The sequence below is a fragment of the Doryrhamphus excisus genome, linkage group LG5, assembly GCF_037039965.1.
Source record: "Doryrhamphus excisus strain RoL-2023G ecotype Guam linkage group LG5, RoL_Dexc_Guam_v1.1, whole genome shotgun sequence".
NCBI classification, from domain to species: domain Eukaryota; kingdom Metazoa; phylum Chordata; class Actinopteri; order Syngnathiformes; family Syngnathidae; genus Doryrhamphus; species Doryrhamphus excisus.
This window is the reverse complement of record NC_136361.1, coordinates 15,066,713-15,082,937: the sequence shown is the minus strand read 5'-3', so window position 1 is coordinate 15,082,937 and position 16,225 is coordinate 15,066,713. Positions and strand designations below refer to the sequence as shown.

General features: G+C 40.4%; 1 protein-coding gene across 1 annotated transcript in view; it reads left to right on the top strand.

Moving 5' to 3' along the window:
• The window catches only part of grik3 (glutamate ionotropic receptor kainate type subunit 3), a 131,004-nt gene that overhangs the window by 73,236 nt on the left and 41,543 nt on the right, over positions 1 to 16,225 (top strand). Inside the window, exons 6-8 of the mRNA XM_058054178.2 lie at positions 5,395 to 5,565; positions 9,621 to 9,764; positions 15,200 to 15,307. Of these exons, the coding sequence (XP_057910161.2) occupies positions 5,395 to 5,565; positions 9,621 to 9,764; positions 15,200 to 15,307 (423 nt within the window). The remainder of the gene's footprint in view (positions 1 to 5,394; positions 5,566 to 9,620; positions 9,765 to 15,199; positions 15,308 to 16,225) is intronic.

Below are 16,225 nucleotides of genomic sequence, written 5' to 3'. Positions count from 1 at the left end.
AAAATTGAAATACTTTGAAAATTGCAAAAATGGAAAATAAGACTAAAAACTAAAGCTCATCCTCATAATACAATGCTGACATATCGGAAAGATTAAATGTATTTTTAAATTTTATAACTTCTCAGCATATCTACATGTGTTTACAAAATAAAATGTTGACAAAATCTGATAGTGGCACTTGTATTTGGACACTGCTGCATTGGAGTATAGAATATAGAATATTGCATAACACAGCAATAACAGTACCAATGTTGTAATAGCGGTAAGAAGGAAACTGCTCAGCAAAATGTAACACAGCCAGAGGTCATGTTTTTTTTCTTTTCAGTATTTATTTGTTTTTTGTAGACCCCATATATTTTTAACTGTGACAACATAGGTGGAAGTGTGATTTTTTTTATCCCTGTGATGACAAATGCAGTTGTGAAGCTGTTGCTGCTTCTCTTCGCCATGTTGGCTGCCAAACACGGTGACTGGGAACTAATAGCAACATGTTCTATGCTGTTCCTTTCACCCTCTGTTATTGTCTCCACTGCACACAAGCACACAGTGACTGACTTGTCTCTGTGGACCCTGCTAGTCGGTGGTGATAATGCATTATGACATAGAGGCCCGGCCGTGACGTGTGTCATCTTTCATGCTCAGGAGCGTAGCCAATGTCATTGTTTTGGCATGCATCATGTCTTTGGAGCTTTAATGGGTGGGGAACTCTTTTTTTTGTGTTAAACTTTATACAGTTCATGTTTAATTCAGGAATGTCTGTGCTGGAAACAGTATTTTGATTAGGTGAAGGCACCTTTGTGCTGCACAGCGGTCGAGTGGTTAGGGCGCAGACCTCACAGCTAGGAGACCCAGGTTCACTCCCACCCTCGGCCATCTCTGTGTGGAGTTTGCATGTTCCTCCCACATTCCAAAAACATGCTAGGTTAATTGGCGACACCAAATTGTCCATAGGTATGAATGTGAGTGTGAATGGTTGTTTGTCTATATATGTGCCTTGTGATTGGCTGTCTTCTCACCCGAAGACAGCTGGGATAGGCTCCAGCACCCCCCGCGACCCTTGTGAGGATAAGCGGTAGAAAATGAATGAATGAATGAATGAATGAAGGCACCTTTGTACAGATACCAGGCACTTCATTAGGTACACTGACACGGTTTCATGGGGTGAATGAAATATAAAAACTATGGTCCAAAACCTTTCCAAAAACATACATTTTCTCCACTAGACCTTTTATACATTTTATACATGACCTTTTGTTCTTATACATTTGTGAATATGACATGTCTTTGCATACAGCTTACTTGTCATTATTATTATTATTGAAAAGCGGTGTGTTTGCATGCATGAGAAAGTGGAACGAAAAAGTTCCCTCACTTTGACTACATGGTTATGGACTACCAATATCGCATAATACAGCAGCAACAGAACCAATGTTGTAACAGTATTAATAGCACTGATGAGTTCACTGTAAAGAATATGTGTAGTTTCACATCACCATTTTAAAGCACTTACAGAGGTAGATAATCATGTGTGAATGAAAGGGACCCATGTGGAAGAGTGAGGTTACAGGGAGAAGAGACACAGAAGGTGGAGAATTTCAAGTACTTGGGGTCAAAAGTCTAGAACAATGGAGATTGTGAAAAGGAAGTGAAGAAGCATGTGCTGGCAGGATGGAACAGGTGGAGAAAAATGTCAGGCGTGATGTGTGATAGAAAAGTTTCAGCTAAAATGAAAGGAAAGATATACAAAACTGTGGTGAGAGCAGCCATCTTGTTTGTTATAGAGACTCAGTGCCACTGACGAAAAGACAGGAAGCAGAACTTGAGGTAGCAGAGATGAGGATGCTGGGGTTCTCATTAGGAGTGACCAGGATGGATAGGATCAGGAAGGAGTACATGAAATGGGACATTACATGTTAGAGGCCTTGGAGATGAAGTGAGAGAGGCCAGACTGGACGCAGAACTGGAGGTAGCAGAGATGAGGATGCTGGGATTCTCATTGGGAGTGACCAGGATGGATAGGATGAGGAAGGAGTACATGAAATGGGACATTACATGTTAGAGGCCTTGGAGATAAAGTGAGAGAGGCCAGACTGGACGCAGAACTGGAGGTAGCAGAGATGAGGATGCTGAGGTTCTCATTGGGAGTGACCAGGATGGATAGAATCAGGAACAAGTACATCAGAGGGACATTACATGTTAGAGGCCTTGGAGATAAAGTCAGAGAGGCCAGACTGAGATGGTTGGGACATGTCCAGAGGAGAGATAGTAAATTTTTTGGTCGAAGGTGTTGCGTTTAGAGCTGCCAGGTAGGAGGCGTAGAGGAAGACCAAAAAGGAGGTTTATGGATGTAGTGAAGGAGGACATGAGGAGAGACAGATGCAGAAGACAGGGTTGGATGGAGGAGATTGATTTGCTGTGGCGAGTCCTGAAGGGGAAAGCGAAAGAGAAAGAAGAAGACAAAGGTAGATAACCCTTCTTCAAATAATTCAAATGCAGCGACTGCCATCACAGTAGTTATTTAAATGTATAGATATTGATATGATAGGGTATGATATTATTGGATATTCATTCATTCATTCATTTTCTACCGCTTTTTCCTCACAAGGGTCGCGGGGGTGCTGGAGCCTATTCCAGCTGTCTTTGGGCGAGAGGCGGGGTACATCCTGGAGTGGTCGCCAGCCAATCACAGGGCACATATAGACAAACAACCATTCACACTCACATTCATACCTATGGACAATTTGGAGTCACCAATTAACCTAGCATGTTTTTGGAATGTGGGAGGAAACCGGAGTACCCGGAGAAAACCCACGCATGCACGGGGAGAACATGCAAACTCCACACAGAGATGGCCGATTATTCAATATTGTATAATTTAATATCATATAATATATATATGTGTTTTGACTAATTAGAGACCCGGACTATTATTTGTTTTTGTAGACCACAAACCCGGCAAAATTAGGCAAGAAAACCAAATTTTTTTTCATACCACTCTTGTGCAAATGTACCTAATATTCAGCCCATGCAGATTTCATGTCTACTTCTGCTTTTAAAATGCAACGAGCACTGCCAAAAAACGTGAACTTATAATTGGAACAAGACGCGTTTCCATGACACCCTAAAAAGGCTCTAATGGAAAGGAGGATGTGACAAGAAATGAATGTGCAAACATTGCTGTCCCACTTAGTTTGTATTCTTAGCTTCAAAAGCTCGGAGAGCGACCCCGTCTACTTTAGCGAGCATCTCGCGATGTCACACAGAACAACAGTGATATACTTTGATCCCTGCTCGGCGTTGTAGTGCAAAGAGAGAGAAGAGCAGGAGGAGGAATAATTCAGCATCTATGGCGTAGGGGTGGGTTTTTAGTAAGTGTCTAACACGCTCTCGTTACCCCTGCACTAACCCCACAGGGTGCTAATGAAATATCTATGTTGATCCAAATGTTTTTCCCGAGCCCCACGGCCCATTACAGCTCGACATGTGTCGACGTGTGACTTGGCGCTTTGACTACAATGGCTGCCCTAGAAATTACATTTGGCTTAAATCACATTGCTGCCATGGGAATGCAGACAGTGAATTATTAATAAGCTCACTTTTTTGTCTATTATACATGTATAATGTTTGCAACTACAAATCAGATGTTGGAATTGGGACATAGTCACATGCTTTTATTTGGAGGATCAATATTTGACATGGGGCTGTACGGTGGTCGAGTGGTTAGCACGCAGGCTTCACGGCTAGGAGACCCTAGCCAATTCAATTCCGCCATGTCTGTGTGGAGTTTGCATGTTCTCCCCGTGCATACTCCGGTTTCCTCCCACATTCCAAAAACATGCTAGGTTAATTGGTGACTCCAAATTGTCCATAGGTATGAATGTGAGTGTGAATGGTTGTTTGTCTATATGTGCCCTGTGATTGGCTGGTGACCAGTCCAGGCCCCTCGCCTGAAGACAGCTGGGATAGGCTTCAGCACCTCCCGCGGTAGAAAATGAATGAATGAATATTGGACACAGGGCTGCACGGCGGACGAATGGTTAGCACGCAGGACTCACAGTTAGGAGACCCGAGTTCAAATCCACCCTCGGCCATCTCTGTGTGGAGTTTGCATGTTCTCCCCGTGCATGCGTGAGTTTTCATCCCACATTCCAAAAACATGCTATTTTAATTAGCGACTCCAAATTGTCCATAGGTATGAATGTGAGTGTGAATGGTTGTTTGTCTATATGTGCCCTGTGATTGGCTGGTGACCAGTCCAGGGTGTACCCCGCCTCTCGCCTGAAGACAGCTGGGATAGGCTTCAGCACCTCCCGCGGTAGAAAATGAATGAATATTGGACACAGGGCTGCACGGCAGACAAATGGTTAGCACACAGGACTCACAGTTAGGAGACCCGAGTTCAATTCCACCCTCGGCCATCTCTGTGTGGAGTTTGCATGTTCTCCCCGTGCATGCGTGAGTTTTCATCCCACATTCCAAAAACATGCTATTTTAATTAGCGACTCCAAATTGTCCATAGGTATGAATGTGAGTGTGAATGGTTGTTTGTCTATATGTGCTCTGTGATTGGCTGGCGACCAGTCCAGTGTGTACCCCGCCTCTCACCTGGAAGACAGCTGGGATAGGCTTCAGCACCTCCCGTGACCCTAGTGAGGATAAGCGGTAGAAAATTAATGAATGAATATTGGACAAGGGGCTGCACGGTGACCAAGTGGTTAGCATGCAGGCCTCACAGCTAAAAGACCTGAGTTCAATTCCATCCTCGGCCATCTCTGTGTGGAGTTTGCATGTTCTTCCCGTGCATGCGTGGGTTTTCTCCGGGTACTCCGGTTTCCTCCCACATTCTAAAAACATGCTAGGTTAATTGTCCTTAAGTAATTAATTAATTAATTAACTCCAGAAGATGGCAGTAGCTGCATTTATCAACCTCTACATGCGCTTTAAAATGTGGCTACTCAGCACTCTTGCTGTAGTGTTGTTTAAAATAAGCTATGTTTGCTCCTTACTGATATTACAACATTGGTTCTGTAGCTGCTGTGTTGTTGCTATATACTTGTTCGAGTTTATCTGTCACTGATTTTAAATAGATATTTGTTTGTCCACTAAGATGAAGAGCATTATCTTGAAGGTGAGCGTACATCTCCTGATGTGGCATTGAAAGCAAACCCTCCTTTGGCTTTATTTGATCTTAATATAGCATCTCTCTAATCAGAAGCTGCATCATTTAGCTTTTCATGTGAGGAGAAAAGCGTGCCGCCATGAATACTTAAAAGGCAGAAGCCAGGCGTGCACGGTGGGAGAGTGGAAACTAAATGAGACTATTTTCTTCATTACTGCTGTCTCTCTCTCTCTCTCTCTCTCTCCCTCTCTCTCTCTTTCGCTCTCAATAAAAAGGATCTGATGGCCATTGATTTGGAGCCATATCGCTTCTGTGGCGTAAATATGACCGGCTTCCGCATCCTCAATGTGGACAATCCCCAGGTGTCTTCCATTGTGGAGAAGTGGTCCATGGAGAGGCAGATACCGCCTAAACCCGATTCAGGCCTCCTGGAGGGCATCATGACGGTATGTTCTAGTACGTTTACACCTCATCTTTATGATCATTAATGGCAGAGGTGGGTCAATACAATATGGTTCATATGACAATATATTGCAATATATGACAATATAGTGGGACGGTTCCGATATGGTTATTAAAAAACACAAAGGTGAGTACAAATACCATATGAATCGGATATCTGACAAGTAAAAGCACAAATCTGACATATACCTCCTTAATAAAGGTAACATTCAGGTCACTGGCAATAAGTAATAAGCAGATTAATGCAATAAGTAGTCTGTTTACATCAGGTATACACACACACACACAGACAATACATATGTACTGTTTTTTGTTGACTTGTGGCATATTATTAGTAAAGAAAAATGCATATTTAAGCAAACATCACATATTTTTGGGCTAAATTCTGCATTTTTAAGCATAAAAATTCCCAACTGAGCTAAAATACAAATATAAGGCATTCAGAATATGCATTCAAATGCGTTGTGATGATATGTAGTACTATACATTGTTCACAAGGTATGTTTAATATATTGGGAAATACGAGTATAACTATGAGTGATGTGTCAGTTGTGAACGAATGGGCTCTAAGAGGTGGTTCTTTGAAATGAAAGACAGGAGCCGGTTTGCATTTTTGGGAGACAGATGGGAGTTAATTCGTTTTTTGTCATCAGTTTTTCTTCTGCGAAAGGCGAATGTCATGTTGTGTGGCGGCGTCGCTGCGTCCACACTGAGCAGGGGAGTCGTGGGGTTAAACACGGTGTGGTGCTCTTAGAGACGATTTGTTTGTGAGAAATTAGCATGAAGAGATTTGACCTATTTGAACATAATTTGTCTATTGAGATAATATTATATATTTATAATATATTCATTGTGTAACAATATTATTATATTGTATATTAAGTATATATTGTATTTTTGGAGCTGTTCATTAAGGTTTAAATAATAAACATTTGATATCATGTATTTTTACATTAGTTTCTATATTTTACACTATACACATAATATGTAATACATGAATTGAAGACAACAAAAGAATCTGTGCCTGTGATTGGCACGCGACCAATCCAGTAGACGGCTGGGATAGGCTCCAGCATACCTCCATGACCCTAGTGAGGATAAATGTCATAGAAAATGGATGGAAAAAAAAAAATCTGTAGAGCCACTTGGGAGCCGAAAGAGCCGAGCCAAAAGAACCAGCTCTCTAAAAAGAGCTGAACTTTCCATCACTTGTAACTATAGGGGTATTATTTCATGTCTAGAAGGTCGTAAACAGGTTTCTATGCTGTAACTACTAAAATATTCATTTTATAAATAAGAAATCAGACTTCGGGGAAGTTCACTTGTCATGGTCTTCAATCAATTAACCGAATTAAACAAATGATTACATTATATAACAATAATGTGCAGTTGTTATGATTGTTTTTTGAGGAACAAGTATGACAAGTACTGCTGCACGGTGGACGAGTGGTTAGCAAGCAGGCCTCACAGCTAAGAGACCCGAGTTGAATTCCACCCTCGACCATCTCTGTGTGGAGTTTGCATGTTCTCCCCGTGCATGCGTGGGTTTTCTCCGGGTACTTCAGTTTCCTCCCACATTCCAAAAACATGCTAGGTTAATTGGTGACTCCAAATTGTCCATAGGTATGAATGTGAGTGTGAATGGTTGTTTGTCTATATGTGTAGAAAATCAATTATGGTTCATTTTTAATTTAAATGACAAACACAAGTAACTGCATAATTATACATAATGTTACATTTTATAGTATTGCTATGAAAAACAATAAGAAAACAGTAAGTAGAAAACAATTATGAAGACGAGAAATGATAAATATGTGGGAGGAATTGCTATGCTTTTATGAATTTTAAAGTCATGTAAAAACACACTTCACCCAGGCATTTTTTTCTTCTGTTAGAAAAATAACTCTCTTCATTCTGTTCCATGTATTAAAATAGGGAGCTTACAGTGTCAGTGTTGTATTATTATGTTTCCATGGCAATGGACAGATACTTAGAACAGTATATATTTTTTATTATATATAAACAAATGTACGCATTGAAACATCTGTTGAGAATAAAGCACGGGTGGGGGCTGATCCACCGGTTGAATGGCCCAATTTGTGTCATCCCGCCAGGATTTATCACTTAGTAGCAGATGTAGGTGTGACATGCAGGATTAAATTTGGTAGCTTATTTAGTCAGGTGGTCTGTCTCGCAGCAGAATTAATCACAGAAGAAAACGAAAAACATTTTCAAAAAGGAGCAACGACTGGACAAAGAAGAATCTTTTTTTTTTTTTTCCTTCAGGGGCATTTTCAAATAATATACCCAGAAGATAAAACATACTTTGACCCTGACAAAGCTCAGTTTTGTCCGAAGGCTCTTTGAGATTGAATAAACACACAAGAGCTGAGCAGTGAGTGTTGAAAAAGTGCTGTATGCTCCCTGAAAATGAAGGTTTTATCCGCTTTATCAGTAATTAAAATGCTCAACACAGCCTGACCGTATCATTCCAAAACACTTTCGCAGTACTTTTGAAGGGATTACTGAGTTTTTCCTCAAGTCGGCAAGTCAAAACACATGAAGCTGTTTGTTTGTTGTTTTTTTTTTTAATAAACCAACTTTTTGACACACGCTTATCATTAAAGAAACACACACAGCACTCTCCTACGCCTTATAAATATTGAAATGTCTCTCTGACGTGGTATGAATGACAAATAACAGCAACCCTATCTGACTGGCACGTCGCGGGCCAAATGCAGAGCCCTTTGAATGGCATTGAACCGGCTTGCATATGCAGTGTGAGAGAGCAAGCCCATTCCTACAAACAGCTTCTATCAGCTTTCTATCAGTACATTGATAAAAACAACAGAGCAGTGTTGTTTTGTAGAAGAGTAGTGTTTTTATTTTTATCAGTTCTTAAAAACAGCTGAGCATCTTTATATACTCTCTACATAGAGGATCTCTGTAGCCGGTCCTTAAAAACAACAGTGTCACGTACTGTAAAGGGTCTTGACTAAAACAGCTGAGTATTCCTGTCGTATGGAGGAGCTTTGACTAGCTTTTTTTAAGAACAGATTCTTAAAAACAGCAGAGCTCTCCTGCCATCAATTGTTGACATACCATTTTTTGTAGTAGGCTATTAAAAACAGCAGAGCACTCTTGTGATATATAGAGGATCTTTGACTAGCATTTCTGTAGTAGATATTAAAAAAACAGAAGAGCAGTCTTGTCATATATAGAGGATCTTTGACTAGCGTTTCTGCAATAGATATTAAAAACAGCAGGGCAGTCGAGGAGGAGGATCTTTGACTAGCGTTTCTGCTGTAGATATTAAAAACAGCAGAGCTGTCTTGTCATATATAGAGGATCTTTGACTAGCGTTTCTGCAGTAGATATTAAAAACAGCAGAGCAGTCTTGTCATATGTAGAGGATCTTTGACTACCGTTTCTGCAGTAGATATTAAAAACAGCAGTGCAGTCTTGTTATATATAGAGGATCTTTGACTAGCGTTTCTGCAGTAGATATTAAAAACAGCAGAGCAGTCAGGGGGGGGATCTTTGACTGGAGTTTCTGCAGTAGATATTAAAAACAGCAACGCAGTCTTGTTATATATAGAGGATCTTTGACTAGCGTTTCTGCAGTAGATATTAAAAACAGTAGAGCAGTCTTGTCATATATAGAGGATCTTTGACTAGCTTTTCTGCAGTAGATATTAAAAACAGTAGAGCAGTCTTGTCATATACAGAGGATCTTTGACTAGCATTTCTGCAGTAGATATTAAAAACAGCAGAGCTGTCAAGGGGGAGGATCTTTGACTAGAGTTTCTGCAGTAGATATTAAAAACAGCAGAGCAGTCTTGTCATATAGAGAATCTTTGACTAGCGTTTTTGTAGTAGGCTATCAAACAGCAGAGCAGTTTTGTCATATAGAGGATCTTTGACTAGCGTTTCTGCAGTAGATCCTTAAAGATAGCAAAGCGCTCCTGTCATAATTTTCATGAGCACCTATATGTATTTGTCAGACATTAGCTGACACAGTGTTCACCCCTTATTCCAGACAGATGCAGCTCTGACCTACGACGCTGTCCACATCGTGTCCGTTTCCTACCAGCATGCCCCGCAGATGACCGTCAACTCGCTGCAGTGCCACCGACACAAACCCTGGAGATTCGGTGGCCGCTTCATGAGTTTTATCAAGGAGGTAATGGTAACATTTAAAGCTGGTCTGCTGTGTGTGTGGTGTGTGGGTGTGCGTGTTATTCATAGGAAGAGTGAGTGGACTACAGTATTTACCCAGCAAAAGAAAAAAATCAATCATATCCACAAACAAAGCCAAGTGAGCCATGATGGTCACATTAAAGCAGCATTGTTGTCTGCTGTGTAAAATTCCCTCTTGTTGTTATTTTATCTGCTGAACGCTTGTGCTGCAACCTTTTTGAAAGGACAACTTTGCAGCGTGCAACGTAAGACACACAAACAAAATGGCAGATGAAGGCTGGGTGGAGATGCTAATATTTGTAACTCGATAAGATGCAGGGATTTCCACTTGATTTTTAACATATAATTTGAACAGCTGAGCATTTCAAATGTCACTTTTCCACTGCACAATACTACTCAGCTCAGCTATTGACGCGTTTCCATTGGCATATTCAGGTACCACAAGGTGTGATGGGTATCAGTATTCTGGACCATAATGTCACTGGTGCGGATGTAAACCTTCAAAAAAAAAAAAAAAACCAAGTTAATTGGTTATTTCTTGAATTCAATAGCGTTTTTCACCTTAAGTTAGCAAAGTAGTCAGTAAAGTACTACAGAATCAACCACTGATTACATGATAGACAGGCGATGGAGTTGACTTCCAGTTGCTCTTTTTATGTCTAAGCAAGCTCATAGGCTGCTCACAAAGTTGTTAGAGCAGCTACACACAATAACCAGCACAGAAAGCTTTCTAGTTCTTCCAGAATCTGCACCTATTCAGCTGTATTTCTGTGGATTTTGGGCTTCCCACAGTCTTTTTTAATGTATTCCACCCGAGGTCCGCCTCCAGGCACGTCCACTTCACTGTGGTTGGTCACGCTCTCAAGTGCTCCAGAGGACTTCCAGATAGCTGCTGAAACCGACTTTATAGGAGTCGATTTATCTTTTTTAAATGGCCGGAAGTAGGCACTCTACAGTCCGGAGTTTCTCAAGAAAAGAGGTTCCTTCAAGACATTTCTCAATCGTAAGCAGCTTTAGCATTTTAGCATCGGTAATGTGTAATGCGGTCATTACACAGTCCTCTGCATTGTACCGTCAAATGCAACTCCTGATGTAGTTCGGTCACATGACTGAGGTTGAACTTAAGGTCACAGCCATATCAGCGCCCGCTCGCCTACATCTTCGGAGCATACAAGCATGATGTAAGTGTTTGAAACAGGCCAGAAATAAGACCCAGACTTAGTGAAAATATAACTGTGGGCAAATTAGGAGTCAGAATCGCTCAACCACCCTCTTTTTCCTCTGAGGCTGCCATTAGCATCCATCAGAGAAGATGATATCCCATATTCCCTATGCTCCTATTTTAAAGTCCAGATGAGATGTCAGACCTTCCATTATTTCTCCAAAATACAGAAAGAAAAGGTAACGGCATGACCATTTTCTTTAAAAAAAGAAGAGCCGCCTTCGGTGATGCACTCAAGACCTGTCTTGGAGGTGTTTTTGCACTAGCATGATTGTATTTACGCTGCGTTGCACAAAGAAGCGGCGGGGAGTTGACAAGTTTGCGAGCGGCAATCAGGTTTCATCAGGTTTTTGTCCGCTCTCTCATCTCACCTTCTTGCCGGAGCAGCCTGGCTTGATCAATGTGGAGAGACAGCCTTGCACATTGTGACCATCACAGTGGGCGAAAAGCTTGTTGTGATTTGCTCCTGAAGCTCATGGAGGCTCTGTAAACAGAGTGGGATGTGTTCTTTCTGTTAAAAAATAAATAAAAAAAACATATCTTCTGCAAAGGAGGTTATGTTTTCAACATTGTTTGTTTGACTGCAAAAATAAAAATATGCAAACGCGACCTCAAGCGAAGGAATTTCCAATAATGTGTGTGGGCAATGGCCAAGGAGAAATGCATTACATTTTGGTGCAAATTTAAATACTGCTTGAGGAAAAACGATGTCAAACCAGCTCGTATGTTCAGGTTAAAACTAGGTAGAGCAATATTTGGGCAGCAGATTCCTGAAAACAACATATTTAAAAAAAACCCAAAAAAAACCAGCAGAGCACCTCTGTCAAATAGAGGATCTTTGACTCAAAATTTGCAGTTGGCCAAAATCCAGCCCACAAATATATCAAACCGGCCACCATGTTCAGGTTAAACGTTTTGCTGCCTATACCTAAAAACAGAAGGATATTTTTAAAAACAGCAGAGTGCCTCCTGTAATATACAGGACTTTTTTTAAATTCACAATCATTCACAATTCTTATGTGAAACATGAACACATATCTTTTTCCGTCTTATGTGCATAGAATGGGTTTATGTGCGCTAGCTAGCAACAGGCATCATTGGAAATACCTATTTTGACGCCAAAGCCCTCACAAAAAACTCCCAACGGTGTTCCATTTACATAACTGACTTTTATATTAACCAAGCTAGAGCTGTATTATTATTCTAGCAACTAACACGAAAAACTAGTTTTATTTGGCAGACTAACACCACGCGTTGCTAATTGTTAGTCTCAGCGTCATTCACAGACGGAAGAATGGATACCGAGCGCTCAATTTCTCTACAAAGAATCAACAAGATGCTTGTTTGCCGTCAGCATTTTTTTTACCTGACAACTGGCGCACATTTCTTGTGTTGGAAGACACAGCCATCCCAAGAAGAGCCGACATTGTAAGTGTTGTTGATATAACTAGCTAGTATGTGTATCAATGCCCCTAAGAAAGAAGTTTTGGTAGTGTTTTAAATCAAATTACAGCAAGATACTGCAACTATTACATGTTATCATCAGTGGTACGTGTTAATGTATGATCACAGCATGTATATCAAACCATGCAACGTTGTTAGAGGTTTTATTTTTAGAGGGCTTCATAATTGAAATAGGTGTATCCCAATGACAACATTGTAAGCTAGCTGAAATTGTTTTCTCATGTTACAATGCACAGAAAGAAATATGTGTTCATGTTTCACATAAGGTTTGTGAATGATGGGCAAAATTTCCACTTTTCTGACCTATAAATGTTGTTAGAATGTTGTATTTTTGTGTTAAACAATGCCAAAGTTCTAGATAATGAGGTTTGCACATTTGCAAGTCAGCCCTGAAAGAAATTTGGGATGGCTCAAAACGCTCGGTTTCAAAAGGTGTGGTAAAACTGCTTCTTTGTGATGCCACAAAGGAGTGGACTTCTTTATATGGTTCATAGTTAGGAAGCACTTTGGGTGTATGACCATTCACAGCGGAGTGGCCATGCTAGGAGGCGGGTCGTGGATGAATGAATTAAAACAGACCGCTTTGGCAGGAAGCACAAATCAAAGAAAATACAGCTGGAATAGGTGTAGATTCTGGAAAATCTAAAAAGTTTTCTGTGCAGGTTATTGTGTGTAGCTGCTCTATAGGGTACCACAGAGTAGTAAAGAACCATATAGCAGATCTCTGACTATTAGTAATAGAGATTATTTATCTTAATTTATTACCTTATTACATTATGTATGATTTAAATACTTTATTCACGATTTTCACACTTTATTCCTGATGACCATTTGGTGACTGCAAATGCAAAAAAAGCATACAAGCATTCTTGTTTGTCCTTAGATGACTTTTGAAAATGGTGCGTTCAATTTTGTGGTGGTTTTGAGTGCCTTGAGGATTGAATTGACTTTTTTATGTACTTCTGTTTTGGTCCTGTTGAAAGCTTGTGGTCTCCAAACTGTATTAGAAATCTTCCCTCGTTTGTCTGCCGAACACCCTCACGTCTGTCCTTTCCATGACATTGCCAAGTATCCCTTTCCCAAAATACTGAGGAGTTTTACTGTCTTCTAACAGGAAGCCATCATAACGACCTTTGGTGATCAAGATGAAAGCCAATGAAATATTATTACATTGTTGTCCTCACAACAGAGTGCGTCTGAAGACAACACAGAGGAGTCCAGATTGTAAAAAAACACTGATTTACGTTAGGATGTCAGACATGTTTTGAAGGTCATATTCGGATTGGGATGTGGCTGAGGCATTCTCAGGGTTTGAACCTGTCGTCTGACTCTGTGTGTTGCGGATGGAGTGCTTCTACTTGTAATACTGACAACTTAAGAGGCTTTAAGGATAGAAGTTTATAAAAATGACAATGAAAATGGAATGCTGGCATAACATTAGAAAAGATAGTTTAGCAATACTAAACTAAAGTAAAAATAAGATAATACAAAGCTCAGAAGTGTGTGTGTAGGATGCAATAAATAGTGTGTGTGTGTTGTGCTTATGAGGTTGTGTTTATCGGGGAATAGTAATAGAGGGCAGTTATGTGTTTTTCCTCCTCGTGGGGAATCAAGCCAAAGACGCTCGTTAATTAACTCTGCGGTCCTTTGGTGTTAGCAGCGTGTCTGATGTAAGATGTAATTAACAACAAGAACGGAAACGCAGCCTGACTGCTTCCCATTGTTGTGTACGTTTGGAGTCTTGTGTGTTTTAATTCACTGTACGTATGTGAGAGGGTATGTTTTGTGGACTGGATTTTATTTGTTTATTCATTTGTCAAATATCAGTTAAAAGATGTTTAAAATCCAGACTTCAATCCCACCCTCGGCCATCTCTGTGCGCGGTTTATTCCGGGTACTCCGGTTTCCTCCCACATTCCAAAAACATGCTAGGTTAATTGTCCATAGGTATGAATGTGAGTGTGAATGGTTGTTTGTCTATATGTGCCCTGTGATTGGCTGGCGACCAGTCCAGGGTGTACCCCGCCTCTCGCCTGAAGACAGCTGGGATAGGTTCCAGCACCGCCGCGACCCTCGTGAGGATAAGCGGTACAAACTGAATGAATGAATGAATGAACATGTTTAAAATCAGAATTTGGGCACGGTATTAATACTTTTGGAGACTAAGTATATGTTTATACCGCATAGAGACTACAATCTGGCAATTCTACTGATTGTATTGGAATCCGTAGTATTATTGTACTAGAGTCATAGAGTCATCTATTACTATCAGCTATCAGCTAACTATAATTATTAACTAATACAAAATTTAGAGAATATTTAGAGAGTATAAATGTGTACATAATACTCATTCATTCACTTATTTTCTACCGCTTTTTCCTCACGAGGGTCGTGGGGGGTGCTGGAGCCTATCCCAGTTGTCTTCGGGCGAGAGGCGGGGTACACCCTGGACTGATCGCCAGCCAATCACAGGGCACATATAGACAAACAACCATTCACACTCACATTCATACCTATGGACAATTTGGAGTCACCAATTAACCTAGCATGTTTTTGGAATGTGGGAGGAAACCGGAGTACCCGGAGAAAACCCACGCATGCACAGGGAGAACATGCAAACTCCACACAGAGATTGCCGAGGGTGGAATTGAACCCTGGTCTCCAAGCTGTGAGGTCTGTGCGCTAACCACTACACCACCGTGCTGTACATAATACTGTGTATTATTTTCCAGTCCCACTGGGAAGGACTGACTGGGAGGCTGTCATTCAACAAGACAACCGGCCTGCGTACTGACTTCGACCTGGACATCATAAGCCTGAAGGAGGATGGACTAGAAAAGGTAATGGTGATCATGATCATATAGTTTATTTGAAATTTACATGAATACTTTTATAATTCAATATATATAAAAATAAGTAGGAAGAAGCACAGTGTGTCTCAGCAAGTACTGAGTTTGTTCCTTTAGTGTTTTTGACACATTTTACCATTTTATTTTATATCCAGGGAATGAATGTGTTATTTCCACAAAGTAGGAATTCTTATTTATAAATTGAATATAGCCTCTAGACATGAATTAATACCCCGTGGTCGCTTTTACACTGGTCTTACCCAATATAGTAGATATTATAAGAGATAGTAATATAATTAAGACATAAATAAGACACATGCTCATGTGACAGGAATTGATGATTCAGAGTTGCTTTTTAGTTTGGCATGGGTTACGACCGAAACAGTAGCTTGTGTTAGGGATCATTGTGTCTGTCGTGAGATAATTCAAATTTATTATAAAAGCCTGTTGTTCTGGCGATCTAATCTGGTGCTTGTGTGTCTCACCAAACGTTATAGTAACATTACTGACACCCATTGACCAGTGTAGAATACTACACATCATCACAATGTCAATTATGACATGTCTTGAATACCTTATATTCATATTTTCGTCTACTTAGCCTTAGTCACTACCGTAAACGGTCCAACTCTAACCAAAACGTACACAAACTGACTCAATTTTTCCATTAAAAAATAATGTAACTACAATTAATGTCCTTCAGGAAGCCAAACATGTTAACACAAAACATGTTTTTATAGTTTTCAAATTATAGTTTGTGTTAAATTTACACATCCAGTCTGTATCATTTATGACTGAAAAGGATAAATATTGAATGTTGTCCCTTGATTAAAGACGTGTTTGTTGACAAAGACGTTGAAGTGGTAGCAAGATCAACACAGATATCTGTTCTGCCGTGAAATGCGGGCA